Below are 27,827 nucleotides of genomic sequence, written 5' to 3'. Positions count from 1 at the left end.
CTCTCTCTCTCTCTCTCTCTCTCTCTCTCTCTCTCTCGTATGTAATAGCATTATTAACTTTTCATTTTCCTAGCATTGTTTCCTTATCCAATTCATACTCAAGGTCTCCCTCTCATTCCTGCATCTCTCCTTTATTCATATGCAGTAATAATGTTGTTAATTTAATTCAAATTTCAGGACTTATACACTTTTGCAGCAGTGGTGTTTCCTGCTGGTTCATTTTCATTATCTTGCCCTCCCACTCGCTGGATTTTTCCATTCCCTTAATTCTCCTTTATTCGGCAATTTTCTCGGTATCAGACAATTATTTACAATCTGGGTACGACTTCTCTTAAATTTTATAAGGTGCTAAAAAGTACGAAAACAAAACACACAGAACTGTTAAAAGTGAATAGACTTGGTTGTCGTCTTCTTTGTAGCAAGTTTTAGCCATTTTGTGTTCAGAGTGACTCGTCCCCTGATGAGAGAAAGATTAAAATTAGTGACTCTGGGGCTTTCCTTCCGATTTAATGATGCGACGAAGTTTTGGGAGAAACAAAGTATCAAGTACTAATTGATCTTTAGACTCGTTCCTTCGCAATGTGGGTCTTGATTTTTGACAGTAAACAAAGTCGGATGTGATCATGAATGGATAAACTTTGATTGGAGGAAGGGAACAGCGTTGATACTTTTATTAAATGGCATTAACTCTTATTCAATTTAGAGTCACGAGAGACATGAGAAGATCAAGAAGTGACGAAGTCTTGCAAATAGAAGAGAGAGTAGAGAGAGAGAGAGAGAGAGAGAGAGAGAGAGAGAGAGAGAGAGAGAGAGAGAGAGAGAGAGAGAGAGAGAGAGAGAGAGAGAGAGAGAGAGAGAGAGAGAGAGAGAGAGAGAGAGAGAGAGAGAGAGAGAGAGAGAGAGAGAGAGAGAGAGAGAGAGAGAGAGAGAGAGAGAGAGAGAGAGAGAGAGAGAGAGAGAGAGAGAGAGAGAGAGAGAGAGAGAGAGAGAATCATTGGGGAAGGGAGGAGGAAGGAACACAACATTGAAAAACAAAAGTTGATTCCGAGTTGAAATCCCAGTGACATTCGTTCCTCCACTATCCTCTGACCTTTCCTATCTTATTCCTCGAGGCCTAATACAACATTGGCGCTACAAGGACGAGGGACAAGAGCACCTCCATGAAACATAGATGGAATAGCGCCCCACAGAGACCCAGGTGCATCACTAGACAAGGCCGCGGCGGACAAGGAAGGAAATATATGGAAGGTCGAGAAGCGTCAATGCATACACGATATTTAGCTCCTCACTCCAACACATGCGACTACTAAGCTTCAATTACTTAACCTGATTAACTGACGTCATTATTGATTTTTCTTCGTGTTGTCTACAAGCATATAATGAAGCGTGTATCAATATACAGTGAATCCTTCTATTTATTAATGATAAAAGCTAATATTTTGATACTCTTTTCAACTCTTGCCTACCCCAAAGCAGTGCAAGCTTCGGCTGACCCATAATTATGCGCCAATATTCCAGCTTCACCTCTATGCTCTCCAAAGGCCGTCCTCCCCCTGTCCCTGGGCAGTCCCTGATGTTTATTGGGATAATCAACTTTCTCTCCCTAGGCTCATGGGAACAGAATCTGGGACTGAAAGGAGGTCATCGTTTTCAAGCTGGTAATTTTATCAGTAACTGTATATCAAATCAAGCACAACACAGAACACCAACTATGGCGCACTAAATATTCTTCATGGAAGTAATTTTTTTAATGTCTTACTTTTTCAAATACAATATATGCGTAACTGATGCTAGGCTTTCATGCTTTATTCCTCTATGATAAGGCTGATGATAAACTATTCCGTATTTTTAAACGTATTTTTTTCTTTCCTTTTAACGAAGGCACATCACTTCCAAAAATGTGATTTATTTTATTCCAACCTACGAAGCACCACTAACAGGATTTCTATTTTCTTGCATGCGTTCTTCAAAAATGTTGACGTAATAGTCAATTGAAGAGAAAAAGGAAAGTGTGAGCGTCAACCGTGAATTAACGAGGACACTAACGAGTCGCCAGTGCACGCCAAAGGAACCAGCTCTCGGTGCACGGCGTGTGTCTTCCTCCAGTTTTCCGTGCCAAGGGAAGTAGAAGAACATTAAAAAAAAAAATATTCACAGTACAATAGAGGAAGAACAAAAACATCTACAAGTACATATTCTCCACTATTTTCATTAAAACTCGAAATGATTTATGCAGAAATTACTTTTATGGCATAAATTACATCATATAAATTGACTTTCACATGCACGATCAAATACTGGAATCCATGGGAAGCCCTAACTCTTCTTTATCCAGCGGCACGCCATGTCGGTGCAGCGAGACCTGACACACTCCACATATTTCCCCATAAACCACCTGCACCGCCATACACAACCCTAATACGGAGTGTATGGCAGCAGTTGGAGCCAGACATCGTGTTTGTTGTGTGGATGATTTAAGCTGAGTAAATAAACGGTATTTTTTCTCTCTCAATAAAAATAACAACTTTTAGTAATCAAATTAACGCATTTTATGTACACGGGTTTGAATTAATTTTGAACTGAAAAACGCAAAGAAATCGATGACAACAAAGAGGAAAAAACCTTTTACACGGAAAAGTTCACCAGTGCTATCTAACCATTTGTGCAACCATAACTCGTGGCAGCAAGGCGTGGGTATTCCCTTTATTCAATTACTGAATTTTATAAAAAGGAATTCTGTATCTTACAATATTGTTTTTCTTTTTTTCAATGTAATGAACAGACTTTTTTTTTTATCAGAGCAGCTTTTAAGTTGTTTCAGTAGCTTTCACCTAATATTTTCCCGCAGATGAACTGCAGAGCGACAGATATTTCCCTTACCTCTCTTTCTCTCCAATGAGTTTCGAAGAACAAAGGAGATAAAAGTGGAAGAGACCATACAAACAAATGGTGAGAGCAACATATTACGTGAGATCTCAGTAAAGAAATAAATAAATAAGAAAAAAACTTTTCCATTTTTCTGCTTAACGTCAGTAATGAGAGTCCTGAGCCTCCACATACGTCAGACGATGTACATGTGTAAAGGTTAAGGCACAGATACACAGGTCATATCGCTGCATTGCACTCCCCTCGTGGAATCTTACAGTGTTCAACTTTTTCCCCCCTTCTTACCTCTGTGATTCTCTCGCTATCTCATTCATACTTGAGGTGGGTCAGCTTATCTATTAATATTCATCGCCAGTCTCTTAGTCTGTCCAATGACTGTACTGCAGTTAAGGGTCACAGCCTCTTTAAAAAGCTACGAAACACCACGGATGACCACTCTTTCATTAATTTCTCCTAATTTCGTTTATCGTTCAACTATCTCCTCGTTTCCCATTTTGATCGCTATGAAAAATGCCTTGTAATTAACGAAGAAATTCAAAATTCATAAGAGCATTTCAGGGCCGTGAATAAACTTTAATTCTTGCGTGAAGTGTCGATAAAGTTAAGCCGGCGTCACTCGACCTCCCTTTAATGACTTGCAATTTATCCCCGGCTCGACTAGTGAATTTAAGATGCTAATTTATGTGTGGTATTATCGGATTTTGCTGTACTTTCAATCTTCCTTCCGCTCAGCCAGCAATTTACTTTCCTTCCCTCCCTCATACTCTTCCTCCGTCTTTCCTCGTAGTTCTGCCTTCCACTCCTACATCCACTTTTCCTCTCACCTCTCATGATTTTTTTTCCCTTCTGACTTATTTTCTCTTCCAACCCAGCACGAGAATTTCTCCATTCCGTCATACACCAGGTTCGTGATTTTTCTCCTCTTTTCCTTCTTTTTCCCTTGCCTGTCATGATTACTTTTTCTCTCACTGCTTCTTTCATCCATGCCTTATTTATTTTACATTACAAGCCTTCGGAACTCTTTTTATTTTTCACGTAGTCTCTTCATTACCATCAGCAAACATTAAGCCGTTGAAGAAAAATAAGATAAGTTAAAATGCGACAAAATAAATAAACCAATGAAAAGTAAAATAAGAGCAGGTCCGTGGAGACAGATCCACACGGCAGGATCAAAGACAGTGGGTGAACAAGTACCAAAGAAACGGACACAGAACTGTGGAAAAAGTATGGCTAAAGATCAACGAGCCTTTGTAACATTCTGAGGCTTTTTCTTACACCACTGTGCACTAACAAGTAAGAAACATAAACCCAATCCAGCAGAAGGGTCAGATCATATAAAAACACCCACGTTAACTATTACTGAAAGGGACTAGAATATAATACGTTGGGTTAAGTAATGTTAAGTTAGGTTACCAATCAGAAACTAGTCTAAAACCATCCTATCCTGATAAAAGTATAATATGTAACACTCATTTTACCTGCCTAATGCGACGGCCACAGCCTCTCCCTGGGCCGATGGAGCGCCAGACGAATGAGGGCATTTGTAACTATAAATAAAAGAGAGGACTGCGAAAAATCACCTTGCACCAATAATTCAGTTTCCCTCTGATAGGATGGCTGTTCCCCGAGGATGGGAGTATAGTGGAAGGGAGGAGGAGGAGGAGGAGGAGGAGGAGGAGGAGGAGGAGAGAGAGAGGAGAGAGAGAGGAGAGAGAGAGAGAGAGAGAGAGAGAGAGAGAGAGAGAGAGAGAGAGAGAGAGAGAGAGAGAGAGAGAGAGAGAGAGAGAGAGAGAGAGAGAGAGAGAGAGAGAGAGAGATTCCACTGTCAGAGGGACAGATATCCTTTAGCCTGAAATAGGTGACACAACTGGTGTTACAATAAATCTATAGAACTTAGAGAAGTATAAATATACTGTAGTAGGCAATAATAATACTGGATGCCACCTTTCCCTTAAGAAAATAAAGAAATAAAACCTCTGATTCTTCACTTTTGGTCATAAGGTTTGTCTTCTCCACACCTTGGCACTTCCCTTTTCCTCCTGGTGGGTGAAAGGGATATGGAATCGCAGCCCGGATATGTGTCAGCACCACACCAGCGCAGCGAGGCGCGATTCTTAGCCGGACGTGTCTTTGTGTTGCAGGGAACACTGGCTCAACGTCTTGCACTCACGACTTAAATGTACGGGGGAGAGACGCAGTTTGTCAAGGGACGCCAAACCTTCCATAGCAGACTAAAACACACTCACGCACACACACACACACACACACACACACACACACACACACACACACACACACACACACACACACACAGAGGAGAGAGGGAAGCTAGGACAAAGAGGGTGTTGTACCGTGATCTGTGAGGTGAAGGAGGAGCGGCAAGGTGTCTAGGTGTTCAAGGAAAGCGTCTGAAGGAGATGACTGGAGTAGGTGAAGGGGATTGATATTACCAAACCCGGCTGCTCACCTTTGTCCTTCCTGAATAATATGTGTGCACCTTCCTTATTAACCCTCCAGGCTGTTGCATCAGCTTGATTATTGCCAATTCCATATTCACTCGATCAATTTCTAGCAATTTGGTTTCCAATAAATTCCATAACATTATAATTGTACAGGATGTTAAAAATCACAGATCAGAATCATAACATTAAATTTTGATGGCAGGTACAAATAATTTAATGAATTTTTTTTCTTTTGTCTGTTCCTTTAGTTTATATGTATTTATATGTATTTGTCTCTCTCTCTCTCTCTCTCTCTCTCTCTCTCTCTCTCTCTCTCTCTCTCTCTCTCTCTCTCTCTCTCTCCTTAATCTTGAGTAAAGCTCCTCAGCATCCGTGTGGTGTTTCTCAAAGGGATTACAAGAGCAATTACTGTTCTCCTCCCCTCTCACCGCGCCAACCAAGGTGCTCGCCAAGCCTTACCTGCTCTGGGCCTGCAACACCTACATACACCTGTGCCGTCGTGCTCTATTCCAGAATATCTCCCTTGCGAGACATATAAAATTATCACAGTTGAATAACATAATTCACTTTCACTTTTTTCTGGTATATGCTACTGTTAATACTAGCAGCAGCAGCAGCAGCAGCAGTGTCAACAGTATCAACAGTGCCATCCAAATACTGGACTACTGCACTGCGGTGGCCCAATCACTTATACACACACACACACACACACACACACACACACACACACACTCCTCTCTCTCTCTCTCTCTCTCTCTCACACACACACACACACACACACACACACACACACACACACACAGACAGAGAGAGACGGCATCCATCAATTAGTATTCCCATGGCGAAATTATTCATCTACGTCCCTCAACATCGTAAGAAGTAATTAATTTAGCTGATGGGGAGCGCTGCTTTCATGAGAGTAGATTAAGTTTATGCCATCCATCAACAAGAAATTTAATGCGCAGTTATAAGATTAAGTTAAATGGTGGCCTGGTGATATTGCAGCTTAATATTATTCAAGTGTACGACCTCTTCACGGCCTGATAACACATCCCCTTATTAACTGCAATTATAATAACATACGCGAATACAAACGTTATATATAATAGTACAACAACAGCTTTCATTATCTTGTTGATCACACAGGTAGAAATGTTTTGTCTCATTAACCAGCAAGGACTGGAAGCCATTAGCCAGACGACCGACTCGCGACACGCTATTCATCATTTCATATTCAAAACTAGGACTCACATTTCCCGCATGAGACGCACTGGAATTACTAATGATACTGCACCTTAACTACCCAGAACCAGCGGTGACGGTGTCAATAACCTATTTAGTGCATTGCGGCATAAAGGAAACAGACAAATGAACAGATCGGTAGAGAAGGCCAACCAGAGAAACAAAATCATTCAGATAAGTAAAATGAGAAACAAATTCACACACAAAGATAAAAGATAAACAACCATCCACACCCACATACACAGAGCAAAAACAAGCCATTATAGTGATTTACGAGGTATGCAATGAAGACGTGTGTGTGTGTGTGTGTGTGTGTGTGTGTGTGTGTGTGTGTGTGTGTGTGTGTGTGTGTGTGTGTGTGTGTGTGTGTGTCAAGCGAGTCTTCTTTGCTGGGGAGAAATAATTAAGTTTATGTGGTAAGTAATTATATCTAAGAGCTCCTCGGGTTGTGGAATTCCCTGCAGAGAAAATTATGCAAGAGAGTTTTGCTTAATATATTCTCTGAAGATGGCGAGTGTCGAGCACTGGCCACTGCTAAGAATTCTCTAGTTATCTTTCTCTTTTTTTTTCTCCTTCTCCTCCTCCTCCTACACCATCATCATCACCATCATCTTCTCTTTCCCTTCTATATTTTTTTTCAAGTGTCACCTATCCTTATCATCTTTCTGTTTCTCCATCTTTATCCTTTCTTCTACTTGCAAATCTCAATCATCTGCTTTAGCGGCATATGTTCTTATTTACTGTTTTATGGTTTTATGTTCCATTTCAATTAACAACTATATTCACGTCGATTTGAATGGCGTGTTTAGGTTTTTCTTTCAATCTCAATCTGAACTCTGATATGCTGACCATTTGGAAATGAGATCAAGGGACAAAGTTTTCTTCACAGGAGCGAAGGCGTCGAGTTGTTATTCGACTACTGAGCAACCATAGCAACATCAGAGAAATTACGACGACCTAAAATGGCATTAACCGTTTGAGTACCATGACGGGTTTCCCTATTCATTCTGCTTACTATTTGGTGATTTTATACAGCTTCAGAAACTTATGTGGGGGATTAAAATAGTGAAGACTCTGGGAATTAATATTCTGACTTCCACTGACCCTTCTTAATGTTAATGAAATCGTCTAATCGTATAAAATAAAACTCATGGTAAAAATGCGTCCCAGTCCTGAAGGGACACAGGTCTGGATTATATACGAGTACCGGCCTACACATGCAGTAACATTGCGTCACACATCACAGCAGCATCCGCCATAAAGCCTGCACTCGATACACACGCAACAGTAACCATAGTGTACGATTATCGGGAACACTTCATTGACGCTATCGGTGTTCTCATAAAATTACAATATCCCACAGCAACCTTACCATTCCAAGTACCACCTATACTCCTCTCTCAGGCGACCGGTACGGGAATATGATAATACACTTTAATATACACACGCTGAGCTTCATCATCAACAAAAAAGTACATACTGTAATAAAGCATCGGTATCCGTCAGGTACTACTGCACGAGTCACTCACCAACACCAGCTACTTATCATAAGTCACACAAAATATAGCTAATATATGAACATTCATGACATTACCTGCTACGGAAATCACAATTATTCACGCATCTCTAACAGTTATGACAGCTTTAAACTACTCAGTGGAAACGAAAACGAGATTAATATTACGTGAAAAGTTTGTTAATGTGAAAAGAACCCCACAGCTGAATTCCTGCAGGGAACGAGGCTCTTGATGCTCACAAAGGGGTGCGTGTCAGCCCCAGCACCGCCTCTAGAACACATCAACTAACATCAGGTCTGCCGTAGATAAAATGGTGTAAGGTAAAAGAATGAAATTTCTGTCGGCTGACACGTAGACAAAATAAGGAAAATGTTCAAAGTCATATCAAAACACATGCTCCCCACGACGTATTGCCACTGACAACTACCTCTGGCTTGGACATAACTCGCTAAGATCAAGTATACTAAGTTCCTGCAAATAAAAGTCTCTCTCTCTCTCTCTCTCTCTCTCTCTCTCTCTCTCTCTCTGTCCAACAATGCTACTAACGAGAACTGGACTTTCCTCGTGTACCTTTTTCTTTTCTGTCCGCGGCGAGATGGACACGTGCGGTCATTAGTGAGAATCTTCAGCCTCAGCACAAACCTAAGCAGCTCTTGCCTTTCAACGTCGCGAGGAACAAATGGGCGTCAGGATACGCTGCAGGGAATGAGAAAAGAACGAGAAAATGGACTTATGGGTTCGACTGAAGCACTGGAGGTAACGGAGAATCACAGTGAAGAGAGAAAATAACAAAAAGGGACGCCAGTTCATTAAATTGTGAAAATATCTAAGTCTGAGGATATTGTATGTCAGATGAAGTTGGTTGATTCAGGTACGATTTCTTTCTCTCATGGCCAAAAAAAAAAAAATAATAATGGGTCCGCTTTGGGTGGTACTGAAGGTATTAGAAACATCAAACCTTAACTTTTTATTCCTTTTATACACCAGAGTATAGCCAGTATATCGATGACACGTATTTGTTTGTAAAAGTATTAAGAGTTGTAACTAAACTTCTCCCGTCTCACCCTCTCTCTACCTCTTGCCTCTTCACATAACTTTCTCTCACTGTATTCAAACCTGGCTGGAACAACAAACTTTTTATATCTTACCAGTGTGTGTGCGTGTGTATGTGTGTGTGTGTGTGTGTGTGTGTGTGTGTGTGTGTGTGTGTGAGAGAGAGAGAGAGAGAGAGAGAGAGAGAGAGAGAGAGAGAGAGAGAGAGAGAGAGAGAGAGAGAGAGAGAGAGAGAGAGAGAGAGAGAGAGAGAGAGAGAGAGAGAGAGAGAGAGAGAGAGAGAGAGAGAGAGAGAGAGAGAGAGAAGCACAGGCTAAGAGAAGAGAGAGAGAGAGAGAGAGAGAGAGAGAGAGAGAGAGAGAGAGAGAGAGAGAGAGAGAGAGAGGAAGCACAGGCTAATACAAGTGCGAGGAAGTGAACGCGTGAGAGAGCAATCCAATGGATCAAACCACTTGGAGATGAAAGGCGTTTCAGCGCGTCGTGACGGGTAATGCACGTTGGAGAGCAGACGTGAGGGATACGTAACAGGGCTCGCTCCCGCTCACCCGTCGGTCAGGGGGAAGGTTTAAGACAGATCAAAGAGACCACTCGAATCTCGTCTGTTACTTTGCTGACTTAACAATATTCAAGTGTTTCAAGACTGCCACATCCTTCCCTTATTTCCGATCAATCTACGACCAAAAGGATTGAAAGTAAGTAAATGACTTTCCCAGTGAATCTTACTCTTCTCGGAAATCACCGTCAGAGCAACCCTGAAGACACTGCGTCTTGCTGTAAAGTATAAAGATTGTTTTCCCTTTTGTCTGAACTAACTTTCATATCGTGAATGAAGACTGACTTCTGCAGTAAAGAATCTTGACATGATAATGGTGAGCTTAAAATTTCACATATGTTGTGAGAGAGAGAGAGAGAGAGAGAGAGAGAGAGAGAGAGAGAGAGAGAGAGAGAGAGAGAGAGAGAGAGAGAGAGAGAGAGAGAGAGAGAGTGTGTGTGTGTGTTAATAGGGTTTGAGGCATAATACAGAAAGTTAAAGCGAGTAATGACTGGATAAGAATAAAGAATATGTTGCATTAGTAACCTCGCCTTTCTGCCTCACAGTGACCAAGCTGGTGGGCAGCGACCCGGTGGAGTTCGAGCAGCCGGAGTATGAGGTGACGGTTCCTGAGAACACCCGCGCTGACCACCTGCTGCGGCTGTCTGCCAGGGTGCGGGCCTCAGGTGAGTGGTTTATCTTACAACAAACCTATATTTCCAGTATGGAATTTACCCAGAATCACCTCAGAAACTTGTGTGCGTGCGCGCGCGCGCGCGTGTGTTTGTGTGTGTGTGTGTGTGTGTGTGTGTGTGTGTGTGTGTGTGTGTGTGTGTGCGTTTGATATTTGCAGCGTCTTCATTCCTGTACATTATCCTGTAAAATCTCTCTAATAAAAAAAATATATATTCATAAATTCTGTGTACCTAATAGAAGGAGAAGGTGAGCACGTCCTGTCCAGCGAGTCTGAAGGATACCAAGGACTGTATCAGTATCACACCTTTACAACACTTCTCACTCTCATAAAAAATGACGCAGTCATTATCAGTTACAAGGGTGGAGTTTTCCGGAGGTCCTTCCAAAAATGCCACGGTGCAATAAATGGATATTGGCCCAAGACCATTACTGCTTTCAAGTCATATAGTGTGTTGCAAGGACGCACATGAACACGCACTTGTATGCGCCCGCGTGCGCACTCTCTCTCTCTCTCTCTCTCTCTCTCTCTCTCCTGCATTACATGAATGAATAGTGGAATATTTATAAAAAGAAAAAAAACGATGTCACCAATTAACTCCATTTAAATCTAAGTCACACGGAGTCCGCAATTAAAACTGGCCGGGTCTTGACGTGGTGCACAAAATGAAATACCCGTGGCCGCGACCTTGAGGCTGACACTCCACGGAAAAAAAAGTGAAGCGGAGTCGTTGCTGTTCCGAAAGAAAATAAATAAAATAAAAACAGAGCTGGTAGGTTCAGCCTGTCGCAACTCTTTCCACCTGACGTTGGTAATTGCTAACGGCTTGACAGAACGTATTTCTCCCTGTCGTCTGCAGTATCGTACACTGAAAACTACTAGGGGATAACTGACCATTTCGGCAGTAATCATAAAAATACTACAGTGGAGGAGGTTGTCACGAAAAAATACAAAAACGACTATCCTTCTCAGATAACTGTTGATTTTTTTCCATATATCGATCGTTTTATCTTTCTTCTCCATATGAAACTTAGAGCACATTTCATTTTTTTTCGTTTCTCTCTCTCTCTCTCTCTCTCTCTCTCTCTCTCTCTCTCTCTCTCTCTCTCTCTCTCTCTCGCAAACGTTTTTTTTTCTTTTCAAATTGGAGATCTTTTCAATAAGGTAACATGATACCCTCCTCAATGACAATAAGAACACCAAACACACGTGGATGGAATTGCCGCTATCAAAATTTTCAGGACTTAACACATGAGCACAGTGTTGTGTTTAGTTTTGGCTGTGCAAGTATGTAATATTCAGGCATGATCAGTCTTGCGGATTACAACTTTGACGAGTACCCTTCCTTTCACACAGCACGACCAATCACAAATTCGTATCGCACCTTCGGAAAACCTAGTAACTATTATAGAGCACGGTACTTCGCTGCTTCACTTTGAAATGACGTGGTTCTCTTCAGATTTGATGAACACCAGCAGTGACGTACACTTACTGACATTAAACTAAGATAAAGTGTTCATCATTCACGTGAGTGCTATAGCCGGACAGTGTGTTGAAGGAACTGATGTCACAGCAGGATGGTAATGTCAATGTGAAGCATGCTACGCATCGTCCGGCTCTTTTAAACATTCATTATCTTGAGATACAAAGGTTAGCGGGCCACATCAATAAGGCCGCTATATGAGATGATAAAAGATGCCCTTTTACTTTGAGACAAGCCTCTCCCTCCAACATGGGTTTAAATGTTTAATGATCGAATACATGAAATGTTAAAACTTTGAGTCATCAATCTTTTACAGGTTGTCATTAATCTACAAATGTTTGTGAATTATTTAGCAGACCAACAACAAATCATATAGATGCCAGCCACAGCTGTTTAATTATTTGTGCTTTATTTTGTAATACCACTAAGAGGGTAATCACATTTGTTACCTGTTACCTTTCATTCGTTTAATCATTCTTTTTTCAAGGTTCATCTAAGTAATGAGAGGCGGAACACGTAGGAGTTTTATACTTATCAATCGATTTATTCATTAATTTCCATTCTAGGAGAGTTAAGCCTCCACTCTCAGTAACGCAAAGCATGCTAAACCTTTTGTACAACATGAAGATCTTACTTAAAAAGAAGTGAGAATACGAGAAATAGCGGAGTTTATTTGTTAAGCTCTCCTTAATATAATCATAAATTCGTCATTTCACAACCCATTTTTAGTTTAAAAAGCGTTGTTTTTCTTCGCTATCTATAAATAATTCTCTACATTTTCCACAGCTGTTCTTTAAACCCAATTAAATACAAAGTGAAATACTTGTTCCTCTTCTTCAAGGTGAGACAGTGCAATACAAATTGGTGCAAGGCAATGAAGCCGGTCTGTTCCGCCTCGACCCAACCTCAGGCAACCTCTCGCTCCTACGCCCTCTTGACTACGAGCTGCAGCAACAGGTGGGTCGGAGCGCCACTATACTGCATCAGTATACACTCTATCCTCCCTCCCCCATTCCTCTCTCTCTCTCTCTCTCTCTCTCTCTCTCTCTCTCTCTCTCTCTCTCTCTCTCTCTCTCTCTCTCTCTATATATATATATATATATATATATATATATATATATATATATATATATATATATATATATATATATATATATATATATATATATATATGTATCTGTTTTTCTGTGTATCCATTGGTCCATCTATATGCATATCTATCGACCTATCTATCTAATTTTAGGAATGTTGCTACAATCCACTCGCTTAACGGCATTCCCTTCGGGTTGCATTACGCTGAGTGTTGAGCCAGAACAGTTATATGTTACTCGTATTTCAGAGCTCTCGGGTGATTAAATATATAATTTTCACAGCAGCATAGTCCCTCAGGGGTTGTACGACACTGCTCATTAACGGGCAGTAGGCGGAAATGCGGTATGGTTAGTTAAGGTCGAAATTATAACATGATACCGAAGAAAAAAAGACGTAGAATTTTTAACCTAACATATTTAATTTCAATATTTACAGCACTGCTAAAGAAAAATCAATAAATCATTTTTTGCTGTGGGGAAATAGCCACCTTTCCATTTTCCGCCTTTTCTCTCTTAATGAAAAAAGTTTATCATAAATTCTGATATGTCTTTCTAATTTACGTATCAAGACAGCATATATATCGCAATAACAACATGACTGAGTGTATATAACTCTTACACGCATTTTATATGTAAACAGAGCAAGTAGGTAGGCAAGTATATCAGTGTGGCAGGTACGACACGTAGGGAATAGGTAAAAAAAGTAGGTAAATGTATACGAGGTGGGTGGATGTGGGTTGATAGGTAGGTAAATGAATTGGAAGTCAGGGGAGCTGTTCAGCATAAGAGAAGGAAGATCCATATATAGGAAGGTAAGAAGACAGGCGTTAAGTTAACCTCTTCAGTACCATGACACGTTTTCATATTGATTCTGGCTACTGTTTGGTGATATATACAGCTTCAGAAACATATGTGGGGGTAAAAATCGCGAAGACTCTTGCCATTAATCTTCTGACTTCCATAGATCTTTCCTAATGTAAATCGCCTTCTTCTGACTTCCATAGACCTTTCCTAATGTAAATCGCCTAATCACACCAAAAATTCATGATAAAAATGTCTCAGTATTGAAGGGATAAGTAGATAAGTCGGTAGGGTGGTAGATATTAGCTAGAGAGTTAGGTTGATAGGTTTCTAAGTTGCCTATGTGACGGTAAACAGACAGGTGAGAAAGGCGTGGGTACTTCGAAGGTGGTTATTGCCTCGAGAAATCAGAGCAGGGATCAATCCAAGGAGGGCTCTCAAGTGTTGGTGGGTCGCACATTCCCGGGCTCTCTGCAGGTCATCGACACACGTATTTGTCGAGGCATGAGGGGGATTAAAGGGATTCTCTGAGACAGCGAGCACCGGCAGGGCAAGATCAGTACTGTGAGATAGAGCTGCACCTGCCTCTGGAATGATGAATGATGAGATATTCGGTTCGCGTGTTCATTCATTATTCCTCCGTTTACTCAGTTAACCTAAATATTTGATGGAGTAACGTCAATTTTTCATGTAGCCAGCACCCCTCTGACACTATCCATGCTGCGCTCACCAACGTCCGGAGCTAATGTGGACGAATCACGATACTATGATTGACATTGACAACATCAATACTACCAACACCACCATTATGTTAAAATATAAAACTAAAGACAGCACCAACAGTAATAACGCTTTAACTACTTCAGTACTAGAGGTATTTTTTACCTTGAGATTTGTGTACAATTAGACCATTTCGTTAACATTAGGAAGGGTCTATGGAAGTCAGAAGATTAATGACAACAGCCATCACTACTTTAATCGCCCACATGAGTTTCCAAAGCCGTATAAAATAACAAAATAATAAGCAGAATTAATATGGAAACGCATCGTGGTACTCAAGGGGTTAAAGCCAGCAACATCACTAACAACACCTTAATAACAGTCTGAATTCAACACACACACACACACACACACACACACACACACACACACACACACACACACACACACACACACACACACACACACACACACACATAATAACACGGCAGTCGGTTCAGCCTTCCGCCAGCCGCCACTCTCCCCTCAGCATGAGCGTGCCCGTTAGGCTGACATAACGTGTAGCATGGTCCTGTTGGTTGCCGAGGCCCGTCAGTCTGCCTGTCACACCCGCCAAGGGGAGGTCGTAATGGCGTGCTTCTCTTTCCCTGCACCGGTTTTGCTGTGCGGGATGAGCGCCGGACAGTGTAGCGGGATGGAATGGTTAGGCAAGTGTCGCTTTGGCGTTGACGAAGTACAAAAATTAGTCGTGATTTTTGCGAACCGTGTGAAGGGGGTAATTTTAGGTCAGTAAGAGTTTTCTCTCTCTCTCTGTCTCTCTCTCTCTCTCTCTCTCTCTCTCTCTCTCTCTCTCTCTCTCTCTCTCTCTCTCTCTCTCTCTCTCTCTCTCTCTCTCTCTCTCTCTCACTGAAAATCTTAAACTGGCTTTGGTTTTCAGAGTTTATTAAAACGTTTATAATATGATATGGTACAGAATAATTTTTACCCTCTAATAAAGAGCCACACACACACACACACACACACACACACACACACACACACACACACACACACACACACACACACACACACACACACACACACACACACACACACACACACACACACACACACACACACACACCACAAACACACACACACTAAATCATAACAAGCTTTCGCAGACTTATAGTGGCCATTTCCAATACTATATATATTTCCCCCACATCCTCCCACACTTTCTCTCAGTACGAGCTGGTTGTGGAGGCTGTGGCGGGCGAGGCAAAGACCAAGACGCGGGTGGTGGTGAAGGTGGATGACCAGAACGACCATGCGCCGGTGTTCCTGAGGGCGCTGCACGAGACCCAGATCACTGAGGAGGACAACAGACACCTGCCCAAAGTCATACTGAAGGTAAAAGACAGACATGGATCGTGGCTATCGTGGTGTGTTACTAATATAATTTTTTTTCCCATGGCATATCAAAATTGGATTATATCAGAAGAAAAAAAAACGTGTAGAGAGAGAGAGAGAGAGAGAGAGAGAGAGAGAGAGAGAGAGAGAGAGAGAGAGAGAGAGAGAGAGAGAGAGAGAGTACGTATGTAGATAAGCAGATATATATTATATTCTACTGAGCAACGGCAAAAAAAATCTAGGTATTGCATTACGTTATTCAGTATCTGAAATTCATAAATATATGTCCACTAAAATTTGCATAAAAACATGATTACATATTTTGCACCAGTAATTGAGATTTAAATATTAAAGTTGTTGTTCTAAATAAAGTTTTCAATGAGTGACGGAGTATGACGAGCACTTATGCATTTTCTGCTTCATTTCTGAATTCCTTTCTTCTGTAGCGTGTTTTGCGGATGACATGATTTATCACTCATATCCAACGCATTTTCCAAGCGAATATCAGGTGTACCAAAATCTTGTTAGCGATTATTTGATGTAGTATTTGATAATTGCATTTATCTATAACTATAACACCTCTAATGACCATCTTAGCATCCCAATAATACATCTTCTTCAATCACACGAACGAGAGAAAATATAACTAAACACACTTCACTTTTGTCAAACCGATACACATAAATAAAAAGTGCTGCTCTCAATTTCACACAAGTTCTCAGACATGGCACTGGATGGCAATATTTTACATATTCCCAAGTCAGAGAAATGGCATTTGATATGGATAGGCTTGAGTCGCAGCGAAATAATGCCTGTAACTCTAAGTACCACAGGGCAAAGTTTCATTAATACGGAATTTTGCAAAGGTATCGTCGCCCACAGCAGGAGATACATGCCAACATAAACCACTAAAAGACGAACACCTGTGTGGGATTCCACGCTCAGCTGTTCGTAACTTGAAGCACCTTTACTGTCAAGGCCAATTCACACATACGAGTAAATGACGACATTCGTTTGGGAAGTTTTTAATGTATTGAGAGAGGCAAACCCGCAATACACCTACAGTATAAATCAGTGAATGAAAAAAAAGAGAGCTCAGAATACTCAAACGAACAGTAACTGAACTGAAAGGTTTCTCTCAGTGCTTCATACATTTTTTTTTTACCTTTTATCTATTCTTCTATTTCTTTTCTTTCTTTTCTTTTTTATCATTCCTCTTCTTCTTTTCCTCCTCTTCCTCCTCTACGGCATCATCTTCTTGTCCCTTTTTTTAACTTTTTTCTCTTCCTTAACTCCAGAGAAATGATGATCTCTTTAAGTCTATCACTGAAAGGAGCAAAATTCCTGCGCCTATGAAGCTACACAACTCTGCTATGAAAGGAGACTCTAAACTAAACCTTTCAAGCCGTAACACTGCGATTTTTCCCAGCGTAGCGGAATCAGTGTCGTGGTTCGTCATGTCCGCTCGACGCAAACCACCAGCCGTGAAAAGTACGAGAACGAGAAGTGTTAGACCAGGGAAAAGGACGCGACCTCGTTGTACCCTCTGGACCCTAATGCCTCCCACTTTATCAATGTTCCATCTGAAGGACTCGAAGAAAAGGAAGTGTAGAAAGAGAGTGTAGATTGGCCAATACGGATGGTGGTGTTGGCTCTCAAAGGACGTGTCAGTATTGAACTAGGGTTTAGTGGTGGTGGTGATGGTGGTGGTGGTAAGGGAGGTACAGACTCTTGGTTTATATTCTTGGATTGTGGTTGTAAGTGATGAAGGTGGTGCTACTTTCAAGGTTGTGGTATCTAATGAGGATTTTTATTTCTTCTGTTACACATTTTATGAAGTAACGGTCGCGGGAACTTTCATCTTTTTATCTCTCTCTCTATTTATCTTCTACTGTTGTTTTCCGCACTCTCTTTCAGAATCACTCAAAGTTTCCATCTTTTTACAGCATTCCGTTTTTCCACAGCAAGTGACGGCGGTGGACGGGGACGCGGGTCGGTTCGGCAGGCTGGCTTACACCATTTCCGGGGACGGAATGTTCGCCAACGGGTCGCGGCCTTGCTTCTCCGTGGACGCCGCCTCGGGCACCGTGCTGCTCCTCAGGGTGAGTGAGCGGGCTGAGGGCACGATTGAAAGGAAATGCAAGAATACTGAATGGCAGAAACATTGTCTTAATAGTGACGTGATTGTGATATATATATATATATATATATATATATATATATATATATATATATATATATATATATATATATATATATATATATATATATATATATATATATATATATATATATATATATATATATATATATATATATATATATATATATATATATATATATATATATATATTTATTTATTTATTTATTTATTTATTTATTTATTTATTTATTTTTTTTTTCCTGATGAGCGATTTTGTCGTTGATATTCTGATATTCTCTCCCTCAAGGCTGGACGAGCCCTTCATGTCTTGCCACTACAAACCGCATTGAGTAGGCAGGGACATATCTATGGAGAGTCACATACTTTGTGACTCTCAAAAGAGTGTTAATTTTTCTGACCCCTTGCAACCCTAACATACATTGCCTCACATTCTCTCTCTCTCTCTCTCTCTCTCTCTCTCTCTCTCTCTCTCTCTCTCTCTCTCTCTCTCTCTCTCTCTCTCTCTCTCTCTCTCTCTCTCTCTCTCTCTCTCTCTCTCTCTCTCTCTCTCTCTCTCTCTCTCTCTCTCTCTGGCCAGTACACTGCTAATATATCCGCCTACACGTTCCTCTCCCCCGCAGCCCCTGGACCGCGATCCTCCCCATGGCCGGCCTCAGTGGCACTTGAGGGTGACGGCCACGGACGGAGAGCTAGAGGCGCACACCGACATCCGTGTTAACCTCAAGGACGCCAACGACAACGCGCCTTTCTTCCCTTCCCGCACCACCACCGCCACCGTCTCCGAGGACACGCCCCTCGGTAACCTGGACGCTGACCACTCATGCCTCGTGGACCAAACAATCATGAGTTTGTCACTGCCTATTCCACCGATCTTTATTACTGAAGAGAATATCAATGCTCTATATTGATAACGGTGCTCTGCAGGGTCGTCGGTGACGCGCGTGGTGGCCACGGACCACGACGACCCCCAGGAGGGAGACAACGCCAAGGTGACCTTCTCGCTGGAGAAGAACGCGATCGACGAGTCGAGCGGCCGTCCCATCTTCGCGATCGACAGCGAGCTGGGCGTCATCACCACGGCGCTGTGCTGCCTCGACCGGGAGAAGACCCAGCGCTACGTCATCCAGGTGGTGGCGACCGACGGCGGCGGCCTCAAGGGTGAGTGTGAGGGAAACACGCCCGTGTCACTCTTCTTTTCTCCCTTCCCCTGCCGTCAACCTCGCTGTTCACTCTCTCCCCCCCCCCTCACGCCTCCCCCAGGCACGGGAACGGTGGTGGTGGACGTGGACGACGTGAACGACGTGCCTCCGAGGTTCTCGCGGCCCGAGTGGACGCTGGACGTGCCTGAGAGCCTCGACCCCGACAACGTGCTGGCCACACTCACCGTCGTGGACCAGGACGTCACCAACGACTTCGCCTACAGGGTCAGGTTCACATCTCTATTCTCAACAAATCCTTTCTTTCCCTGTTCTTTAACATTTTCTTCTCTAAAATCCGTATTAGTATGCAGATGACCAAACACAATATCATTCTGCATAGTTACTTGCCTATCATGCAGACTTTTGTTTAAAGGGAACATGAAAATTTTCAAATAAGTACATTAATACAGGCAGAGCGAATATTGGAAGCATCTCGAACACACGGGTGTGTAATTGTCATTATACTTGTACAGCTACTTTGCTCTTTGATTTTCTGAGGTGCTAGGTGTTGGCGCAGGTGGTGCCGGGCAGCGGGCGGGGCTGGCAAATGTTCCGTGTGGAGGCCGCGTCTGGATCCTTACCCGGAGGAAACCTGAGGTCTGTGGAGTCACTCGACTACGAGGATCCTGACCACCGGCAGGGCTTCCACTTCAAGGTTCAGGTGACAGATATGGTGAGTGTGTAGGTGGGGTGAGTGGATGGTGAGAGAGAGAGAGAGAGAGAGAGAGAGAGAGAGAGAGAGAGAGAGAGAGAGAGAGAGAGAGAGAGAGAGAGAGAGAGAGAGAGAGAGAGAGAGAGAGAGAGAGAGAGAGAGAGAGAGAGAGATATATATATATATATATATATATATATATATATATATATATATATATATATATATATATATATATATATATATATATATATATATATATACAAAACATTAGTAATCATAGCTATATAAATGAATAAACAGATCTAAATTTTCGGTGTACGGTCGTGCCACACTCACAGGGGGAGGCTGCGTGGGAACGGACTGATCACGTGGCGGAGACCAGGGTGAGGCTCAATGTGGTGGACGAGAACGACAACGACCCAGTGTTTAGTGAGGATGTTATCCATTTAACCCTCCCAGAGGACACCCCGCGAGGATCCCTCCTCGCCTCCTTCACGGCCCTTGATCCGGATGTTGTAAGCTTCACAGGTCATCAAGAAGGTCTAGAATTTGCATTTCAAGAAGAACTGACCTGATTTATACAGACACGTTTGACTTAATGATTGATACGTAATCAATTGATTATCTTGTTTGTAAGGAATTATATAAATATGATTATTAGTCTGTTTGGTATAACATTTCCAGACAATTACTGTGACTATTGGGATTCGGACACACACACACACACAACACACACACACACAACGATAGAAGTCTCTACCACCAGTGAAGGGTTTATTATCAGAGAGTTGCCAGGCTTTACAAACAGACTTTCTGACAGCTGTAACAAACCTTCGTAGCATATGATAACACACCTTCCAGTCTGGAATTAGTAAAGACAGGCATGTTATCTGAAAGCTAAGAAAGAAAGGTTCCCGTGCCAGCCCATCTATTTGTCTCCATCAGGGTGGTGACAGCCGTGTCCAGTACCAGGTAGATCCAGCCAGCGATCCTGGCCACCAATTTGAAGTTGACGAGACCGGGGCACTGCACCTGGTGGGAGGGATGGATCGGGAAGCTAGGGATACCCACAGGGTGATGGTGCTGGCGGTGGACGACGGGGTGCCGCCCAGGACGGCCACCGCTACTCTGGCAGTGAGTAAATCATTTACTTAATGACTCTGATCTTGCTGATGCATTGAATTTATACTAAAACACGAACAAATGCAAGCCATTCTTTTATGATTTTTCGTTTGTTTACCAAAACCGTTCCCAATGATTTATTAGGTCGTCCTTATACCCTTTTTGTAATCTGATTCCGATTCTCAACAGATCAATGTGACAGATGTGAACGACAACCCGCCGTTCCTGTCTGAACCTCGCGAGGTGCAGGTGACGGAGAACAGCCAGGCACAGCTGGTGGCGCGGGTCAAGCTGGGTGACCCCGACGACTGGCGGCAGGGTCACGGGCCGCCCTTCACCATCTCCCTGGATCCCCGCGCGCCGCCCCACGTCAGTGACAGTGTCAGAGTCACGCTGGACAGGAGTGAGTCGCGCCAACACTCTGTACACTTGGCTACACTTGTTTTCAGTGGAGCTGCACCTCCGCCCCGGAGGGAGCGAGACTCGCCTCCCTGGCTGACGCCTTCCTGTGTTTGGTGCAGGAGGAGACGACGGGCGGGGCGTGGGCGTGGTGTGGACGCGGGCAGCGCTGGACCGAGAGGAGCGTCCCATCCTGCTGGTGCCCCTGGTGGTGGGCGACGCTGGGTGGCCGTCCCTCACTGCCACCGTCACCCTCACCCTGCACGTGGCCGACGTCAACGACAACCCCATGGCGCCCGCCGCCAAGACCGTCACCGTGCACACAATGCAGGTCTGCCTCTCTACCCAATCAGAATTTTGGTGTTAGTCTTCCAATACCGTTCTACCATTACCTAACATACAATCAACTTCAGTGTCGATGCATCCAAATGCAGTCCCATGAAAAAAATTTACAAATATCCATCCACAATGTCACGAACATTTGTGTTCAGCGGCAGGGAGCGGCAGTGCCTCTGGGACGCGTGTATGTACAAGACCCAGACGATTGGGACGCTGCAGCCAAAACCTATGCTTGGCGACAGCCCACGGTGGCTTCTTTCTCGACACCTCCAGCGGTCATCTTACCATGGCGCCCTCCACCCCAGACGGCCAGTAAGGATAAGTTTTCCTTATGAAGAGTTGGCAGCCACGTTAAATATATTGTTGGTAATACAGTTATCACGTGATTCTTTCATAAATGACATACAATACAAACATATTCCCGATGGAGTACATTAGGTAACGTATAGTGTAAGTTATTACGACATTTCCTTTTTGCCAACAGGTACGACCTTGGCTTTTTAGTAAGTGACAAAAGTCATAACCAAAGTGAAGTGGAGGCAAATGTTACTGTTCAAGTCAGATGTCTGAAACCCAACCACCTTCTTTACTCCACGCCCTTCACACTGCCCATCAACACTGACACTGTTGTAAGACAAAGGAATGTGGTAAGTGTACGAGTATATGACGATCTGTGACAAGGTTTATTACTGTGGATTAAAGTATTTCATCAGATAGACAATTTTCCTTATTACAAGAACAGCGGGAGTCAATTACATAACTTTCTTTCAGGAAGAGACCTCCATCCTTTCTCGAATACTAGCTGCCGTGCAGAAGTGGGTGGGAACGAAAGGCAAAGATGTTCAAGTTCTGTCAGTGGAGCCAATTGAAAAAGAAAAAATTCCAGCTACACGTGTGTGGCTGTCAGCTGTGGGAATGATGAACTTTGACCACATTTTGTTATATCACAAAAATGAGGTGAGAAATAAACTATATTTATATGTAGAGTAGTCGACTGCAAGATGGGAATACATGATTAGGGGAGGATGGAGATTATATCGCATCCATCATCGTAAGGGACCTTCCAGAAGGAATGATTGCGCATAAGCTATTTCACAATCATCAATGTCTGTTAACATATATTATTTATCTCCCAATCTATTACTTGTGCATGTGTACAATATGCAGTATGTTTTATAAGGCCTTCTTGATCCTTTACAGCTGAGTGCGACTATCGGAATCACCGTGCAGGACGTGGGCACCGTCACATGCCGGGAAAACCTTATTCAATCGCCGGACGCCATGGCGGAGGAAAGGTGTGTGGGCGGCTGCTGGGTAGGCCTTGCTGACGACTTCATCGTGGTAGACGCCAATTCATCTGCGGTGGTGGGGCCGCGGGTGGTGGTGCGCGGCCCTTGTGGCTGTACTAGCTCCACCACGCCCGTTCAGATCAGATCCTGCTCCCCCAATACCTGCCTCAACGGCGGCAGGTGCCTCAACACATCTTCGGGCACCCGGTAAGGATGAGAAGCAGGAAGGCCATTACCAGTGTGACGCAATGTGTTCATTTAACAGTATCAAACTCATTTATCGTAAATGATACAGTGAAACATACCACTGACTATAAAAATTTTGTGATTTTGTCCAGTACTGGTCGCCGCAGGTAAAACTAAGACGTTACACAGTTTCTATGATCAAGACTACACATATACAATCAAATTCAATGCTCACCATCTTAGACACTGTTCATTATAAAAAATACAAGTGTAATCTCGTGTGCTAACAATATATTGTTAATAGAGATAATATTGGCTGTGGATTGCGTCATGGAGAGATTCCACAGTGCAATACAAAAATTCTCCTTATCTGTCAAAGTCATCTTCCTTTCTTCACTTCCAGATGTATATGTCCTTACGGCACGTGGGGACAGCGCTGCAAGATGCTCTCCAGATACTTCAAGGGTAAGGGAGATGGGCATGAGGCTGCTGCTACAGGAACCTCAGACGAGACTTGGGCGTGGGTGCCTCCTATCCCGCCTTGTACTGAGGTGCACGTGAGCCTGGAAGTATTGAGCACGACGGAGTCAGCTGCACTGCTTTACTCTGGCCCAGACCAGGACACTGAATCAGGCAGCCATGACTTGCTGCTGCTGGAGCTGCGTCAGGGACAACCAGTGCTGCTGCTGGACCTGGGTGGCGGCCCTGTCACCCTCACCCTCAACTCCTCCTCCTCCCTGGCTGACAACACGTGGCACAGGATAGACCTCATCTGGAAGCACGAGGTGAGGTGCGCTAGGTTCAACGGGGCTGTAGGGTGTCCTTGGCATGTTCTGGAACATCTGGAGAATGCAAGTGAGCAAGCGACCGAGCGAACGCACAAGCACATGAACAAAAGCGTACCTACATTACACACACACACACACACACACACACACACACACACACACACACACACACACCTATAAATCTTATCCTGCCACAGCTGCTGGAGATGATTGTGGACTTGTGTATGGGCGACAGCTGGGACGAGCCGCTCACGTCTTCTCCAGCTGTCAGCAACACGTCCACGCTAGTCATCCCTGATGTCCACGCGTGTCGCGGCACCGCTGTCCTGCCGCGGAACGCCCGTGTACTGAACACAGGAGGAATGCTTCAAGTGGGCGGTTTGGCACATCCTCTGCCGACTCTTCTCATGGCTAGGGATGAAGCTCCCATTCCGCTGCACTTTCGTGGGTGTATAAAAAATCTCAGAGTCAATGGAGAGGTGAGTCAAACTATCACCCACCTAGTTTGTGTGGCTCCCATGAAAGCTGAGCTGGGAACGCCAGTGATGGCGAATTAACTGTCCACAATCATACCAATATCTAATGAAAGAAAATCGTTCGTTTCTAACTCTACCTCTACCACTGCAGCTGGTGGACTTGGGAAACAAGATACTCAGCAGGGGAAGCTCTTCAGGTTGTGCTGCTGCTGACTGCCTAACCAACCAACTTCACTGCGGCCCGCATGGCAGGTCAGTGTGCTAAAGGACCACATCAATCTTCATTTGATCATAAAACGTCAGCTATGAAACTCTGCCGCTCATGTTTAGTAGTAACGTATGTCACCTTCTATCCTGATGAAGATTGTTGTTTTCCTATGATTGGTTCAATACCTTCAAAACTAAACATAGGAGATCCATCCACTTGATTTTCACCGCTGCGATTGAGTCTACTTTATACTTTGAAATGTTGCAGGTGTCAGGGGTCACCGGGGTCCCTGCGGTGTGAGTGTCAGCCAGGGTGGGGCGGCCCGGGCTGTGCCTCGCCCACCACGCCCGCCACCTTCCTCCCTAACAGCTACGTCAAGCTGGCCCTGTCCTTCTCACCGCTGGCCTACACCACCTCCATCACCCTCAGGTAGGCGTTGACACCTTCACGAGGCCCTGTGCTGCAGTTACCGGCCGCCGCCACTCCCTGTCACTGCTTCCTTCCCGCAGGTTCCGCACCCTGAGGAGAAGAGGCGAGCTGGTGGTGCTGTCATCGCAGCACGGGCGGGACAGCTGGTCTATACAACTGGTGGACGGCCGCTTGTGTGCAGTGTTGCATCTCCATCCTCGACCCCAATCTTCACTGTGCCTCACAAGAGCTGCCCTCACCGATGGCCGATGGCACTCTGTTTCCTCCACCAGGTAAGACGCTCTGTCATCAATTAAGTACTGCACTGTGATAAATAGTCCACACAGTGATGGTGTGAGATGACCCTACTCTATTACAGGTATGGCTCGGCAATTTTTCTTGAAGTGGACGACGGGGACGGTGACCTGTACAACGCTTCGCTGGTGCTGGAGGGAGAACAGTTGCTGGATGTGGACAAGCAAGAGGGCGTTCGTGTGGGCGGGTCTCCATACTTCCAAGAGAAAGGAGTTCTTAAAATTCACAATGATTATTTTGATGGTAAGACTTTCATAACGATAATCTTGACATTGTACATTCTTTGCGTCAGCAGCTATGATGTGTTAAAGCACACACCACTGAGAAGTCTGACTCATCTCATATTCAGGCTGCATCGATGATCTGCGCATCTCAGATCGCAGCGCGCCGCTGGCACCGGCTGTCAACAGCACACCTTGGGGCCAAGCAAGCGTCTTCAAGGGTGTGGAGCAGGGCTGTGTCGCCCCCTCTGCCTGCACCAATGTTTCCTGCAGACCACCACTCTCCTGCATAGATACCTGGAGGTCCTACCACTGCGGGTGGGTAACCACTAATTTCGCTGTAAGTCTGGTAATATTATCTCATTGGCGTGTTAAGTCTTTCTGTAACCATTCTTTAGGGAATGTGAATGATAAGAGGTTTCTATCACAGATGTGGCGAGGGCCGCGTGCTAAGACGGGGCCGAATGATGTGCGAGGATGAGGATGAGTGTGTGTGGCAGCCTTGCCTGAACGGAGGCTCCTGCTTCAACACTCAGCCAGGTGATGTTCAGAGCAGGTGAACGATAACTGATACAGACAGTCATTAATATAATATATCTTGCTATTTTGTGTTTATTTTAACATTAAATTAAGTGCATGAGTAAAACTTTTCTTTTCTACATATACTATAATGGACGACAAACACTCAGGCTACGTGTGCTCCTGCCCGGCTGGGTTCAGTGGACAGCACTGCCAGCTGCCTGATGTGGGCCAGACCTCCCTCAAGCTGCCCGTGGGCGTCCTGGTTACCATCGTTGTGTGGTGCATCTTCCTCGTGTGTGAGTATCTCCCCAAGGGTGAAGGAACCTCCTTATGATCAGTCTATGTTAAGTAATGAAGTTACATCGTGGCACTGTCAGAACCCAACAATTAATAGCAATGTACGACAAGATCCATTTCTTTGCTGACAGTGCTGGTGTGTGCCTTCCTGCTCCATCAACACCGCCGCAGTGCACTGCGCAGGTGCATAACAGACACCAAGGATAATTCAGTGGACTGCAAGGATCAGGTGGCGCCGCCGTGCAGCCACACACCCAACTTGCTGGAGATGCAATTGCTTAAACCACCCAGAGCCAATGGCCAGCCCGCCTGGACCAGGAACCCCAACATTGCAGGTGAATGTTGTGTATTGATGACGTGAGTTCAAGGATATATTGAATGTAACTATGTTGAATATTTCGGCACTTGCAAAGCACTTCTGTAATTCATGTAACTAGATGACAGGGAGTTCATGTTTTTTTTCCTGTCACTGCAAGGTGATGAGTGCAATCCTTATAACCTGAGTCTGCGTATTCCCCTTTTTGCTGCAGACGTAGACGTGCTGCAGGTGGATGTTGTGTTGCCTGCCAACACAAGGGAAGAGGACGACAGCTGCGTCTCCCAGCCGTCCTATGGAGGAGGCAGCCATCAAGGTTCGCTTAGCAGAAGGACGAGTAAGACCAGTACCGTACTTGACGCAAGTGATCTGAAAAACTACGAGTACGAGGGTGAATGTGCTTTCCCTGGATCATTGACTACCCGTAAGTGTGGCAGACAGCGACACAACTCTGATGACTGCTGGTTGTAAGCTTCAGTTCCCAATACTGTATCTTATGCTTTGGTTTCAGGTGCGTGACGGTAAATAGGCAGAAACAGGAGGTGCTCAGGGTGACCATGACGCATCTCTGCGCCGCCCCGCCACGGGGAACAGATGCACTTTCTCGCCAAGTGTCGCGTTTCTTCCTACTTGGTCGTCTTACTGGAAGGTGAGGCATTAACGAAACCTTTTCTTCGCTTCGTGCATCTCAGTAGTCGTCATTATTTTATCATAACTTACTGATGCAATATAAAGCTACAGACTTGTAATTGAACAACGTGTTTGTTTCAGAATTGCATTTTTAAAACGAACAAAATATTTCTTCACGGCATTCTGCAAGTTAGAGGTTGGAAACAGGAAGCCTCTCATTGATGGCATACTGGCACGGAAGCAGCACTCCATGTGTACATTTTTCTTTTTATTTCTTCCAACAAAACAAAACGTTCAAGAGTCGTGCCTGCTGCCTTCCTCGCGTGAAAGGGGATGGTACTATGTCGATGGTAATGTGAAACATTTAATATAAATATAAATTGTAATTAATCATAGGCTTAATTTGTTTATTGCGAGTAG

The 27,827-nt window shown here is 43.9% G+C and overlaps 1 protein-coding gene across 1 annotated transcript in view; it reads left to right on the top strand.

Moving 5' to 3' along the window:
* The window catches only part of LOC123515689 (putative neural-cadherin 2), a 49,733-nt gene that overhangs the window by 20,630 nt on the left and 1,276 nt on the right, over positions 1-27,827 (top strand). The window contains 30 exon segments of the mRNA XM_045274514.1: positions 10,259-10,378; positions 12,711-12,826; positions 15,709-15,873; positions 17,838-17,975; positions 18,658-18,835; positions 18,962-19,195; positions 19,298-19,461; positions 19,754-19,909; positions 20,230-20,406; positions 20,837-21,025; positions 21,203-21,416; positions 21,535-21,743; positions 21,904-21,985; positions 21,988-22,063; positions 22,236-22,398; positions 22,523-22,708; positions 22,952-23,247; positions 23,630-24,011; positions 24,212-24,493; positions 24,642-24,742; positions 24,966-25,127; positions 25,208-25,399; positions 25,486-25,664; positions 25,771-25,960; positions 26,073-26,182; positions 26,332-26,460; positions 26,593-26,796; positions 26,992-27,201; positions 27,289-27,426; positions 27,549-27,757. Of these exon segments, the coding sequence (XP_045130449.1) occupies positions 10,259-10,378; positions 12,711-12,826; positions 15,709-15,873; positions 17,838-17,975; positions 18,658-18,835; positions 18,962-19,195; positions 19,298-19,461; positions 19,754-19,909; positions 20,230-20,406; positions 20,837-21,025; positions 21,203-21,416; positions 21,535-21,743; positions 21,904-21,985; positions 21,988-22,063; positions 22,236-22,398; positions 22,523-22,708; positions 22,952-23,247; positions 23,630-24,011; positions 24,212-24,493; positions 24,642-24,742; positions 24,966-25,127; positions 25,208-25,399; positions 25,486-25,664; positions 25,771-25,960; positions 26,073-26,182; positions 26,332-26,460; positions 26,593-26,796; positions 26,992-27,201; positions 27,289-27,296 (5,012 nt within the window). The 3' untranslated portion in view covers positions 27,297-27,426; positions 27,549-27,757.

Source organism: Portunus trituberculatus, chromosome 39, assembly GCF_017591435.1.
Source record: "Portunus trituberculatus isolate SZX2019 chromosome 39, ASM1759143v1, whole genome shotgun sequence".
NCBI classification, from domain to species: domain Eukaryota; kingdom Metazoa; phylum Arthropoda; class Malacostraca; order Decapoda; family Portunidae; genus Portunus; species Portunus trituberculatus.
The sequence above is the reverse complement of the archived record's forward strand: the minus strand, read 5'-3'. Positions and strand labels throughout refer to the sequence as shown.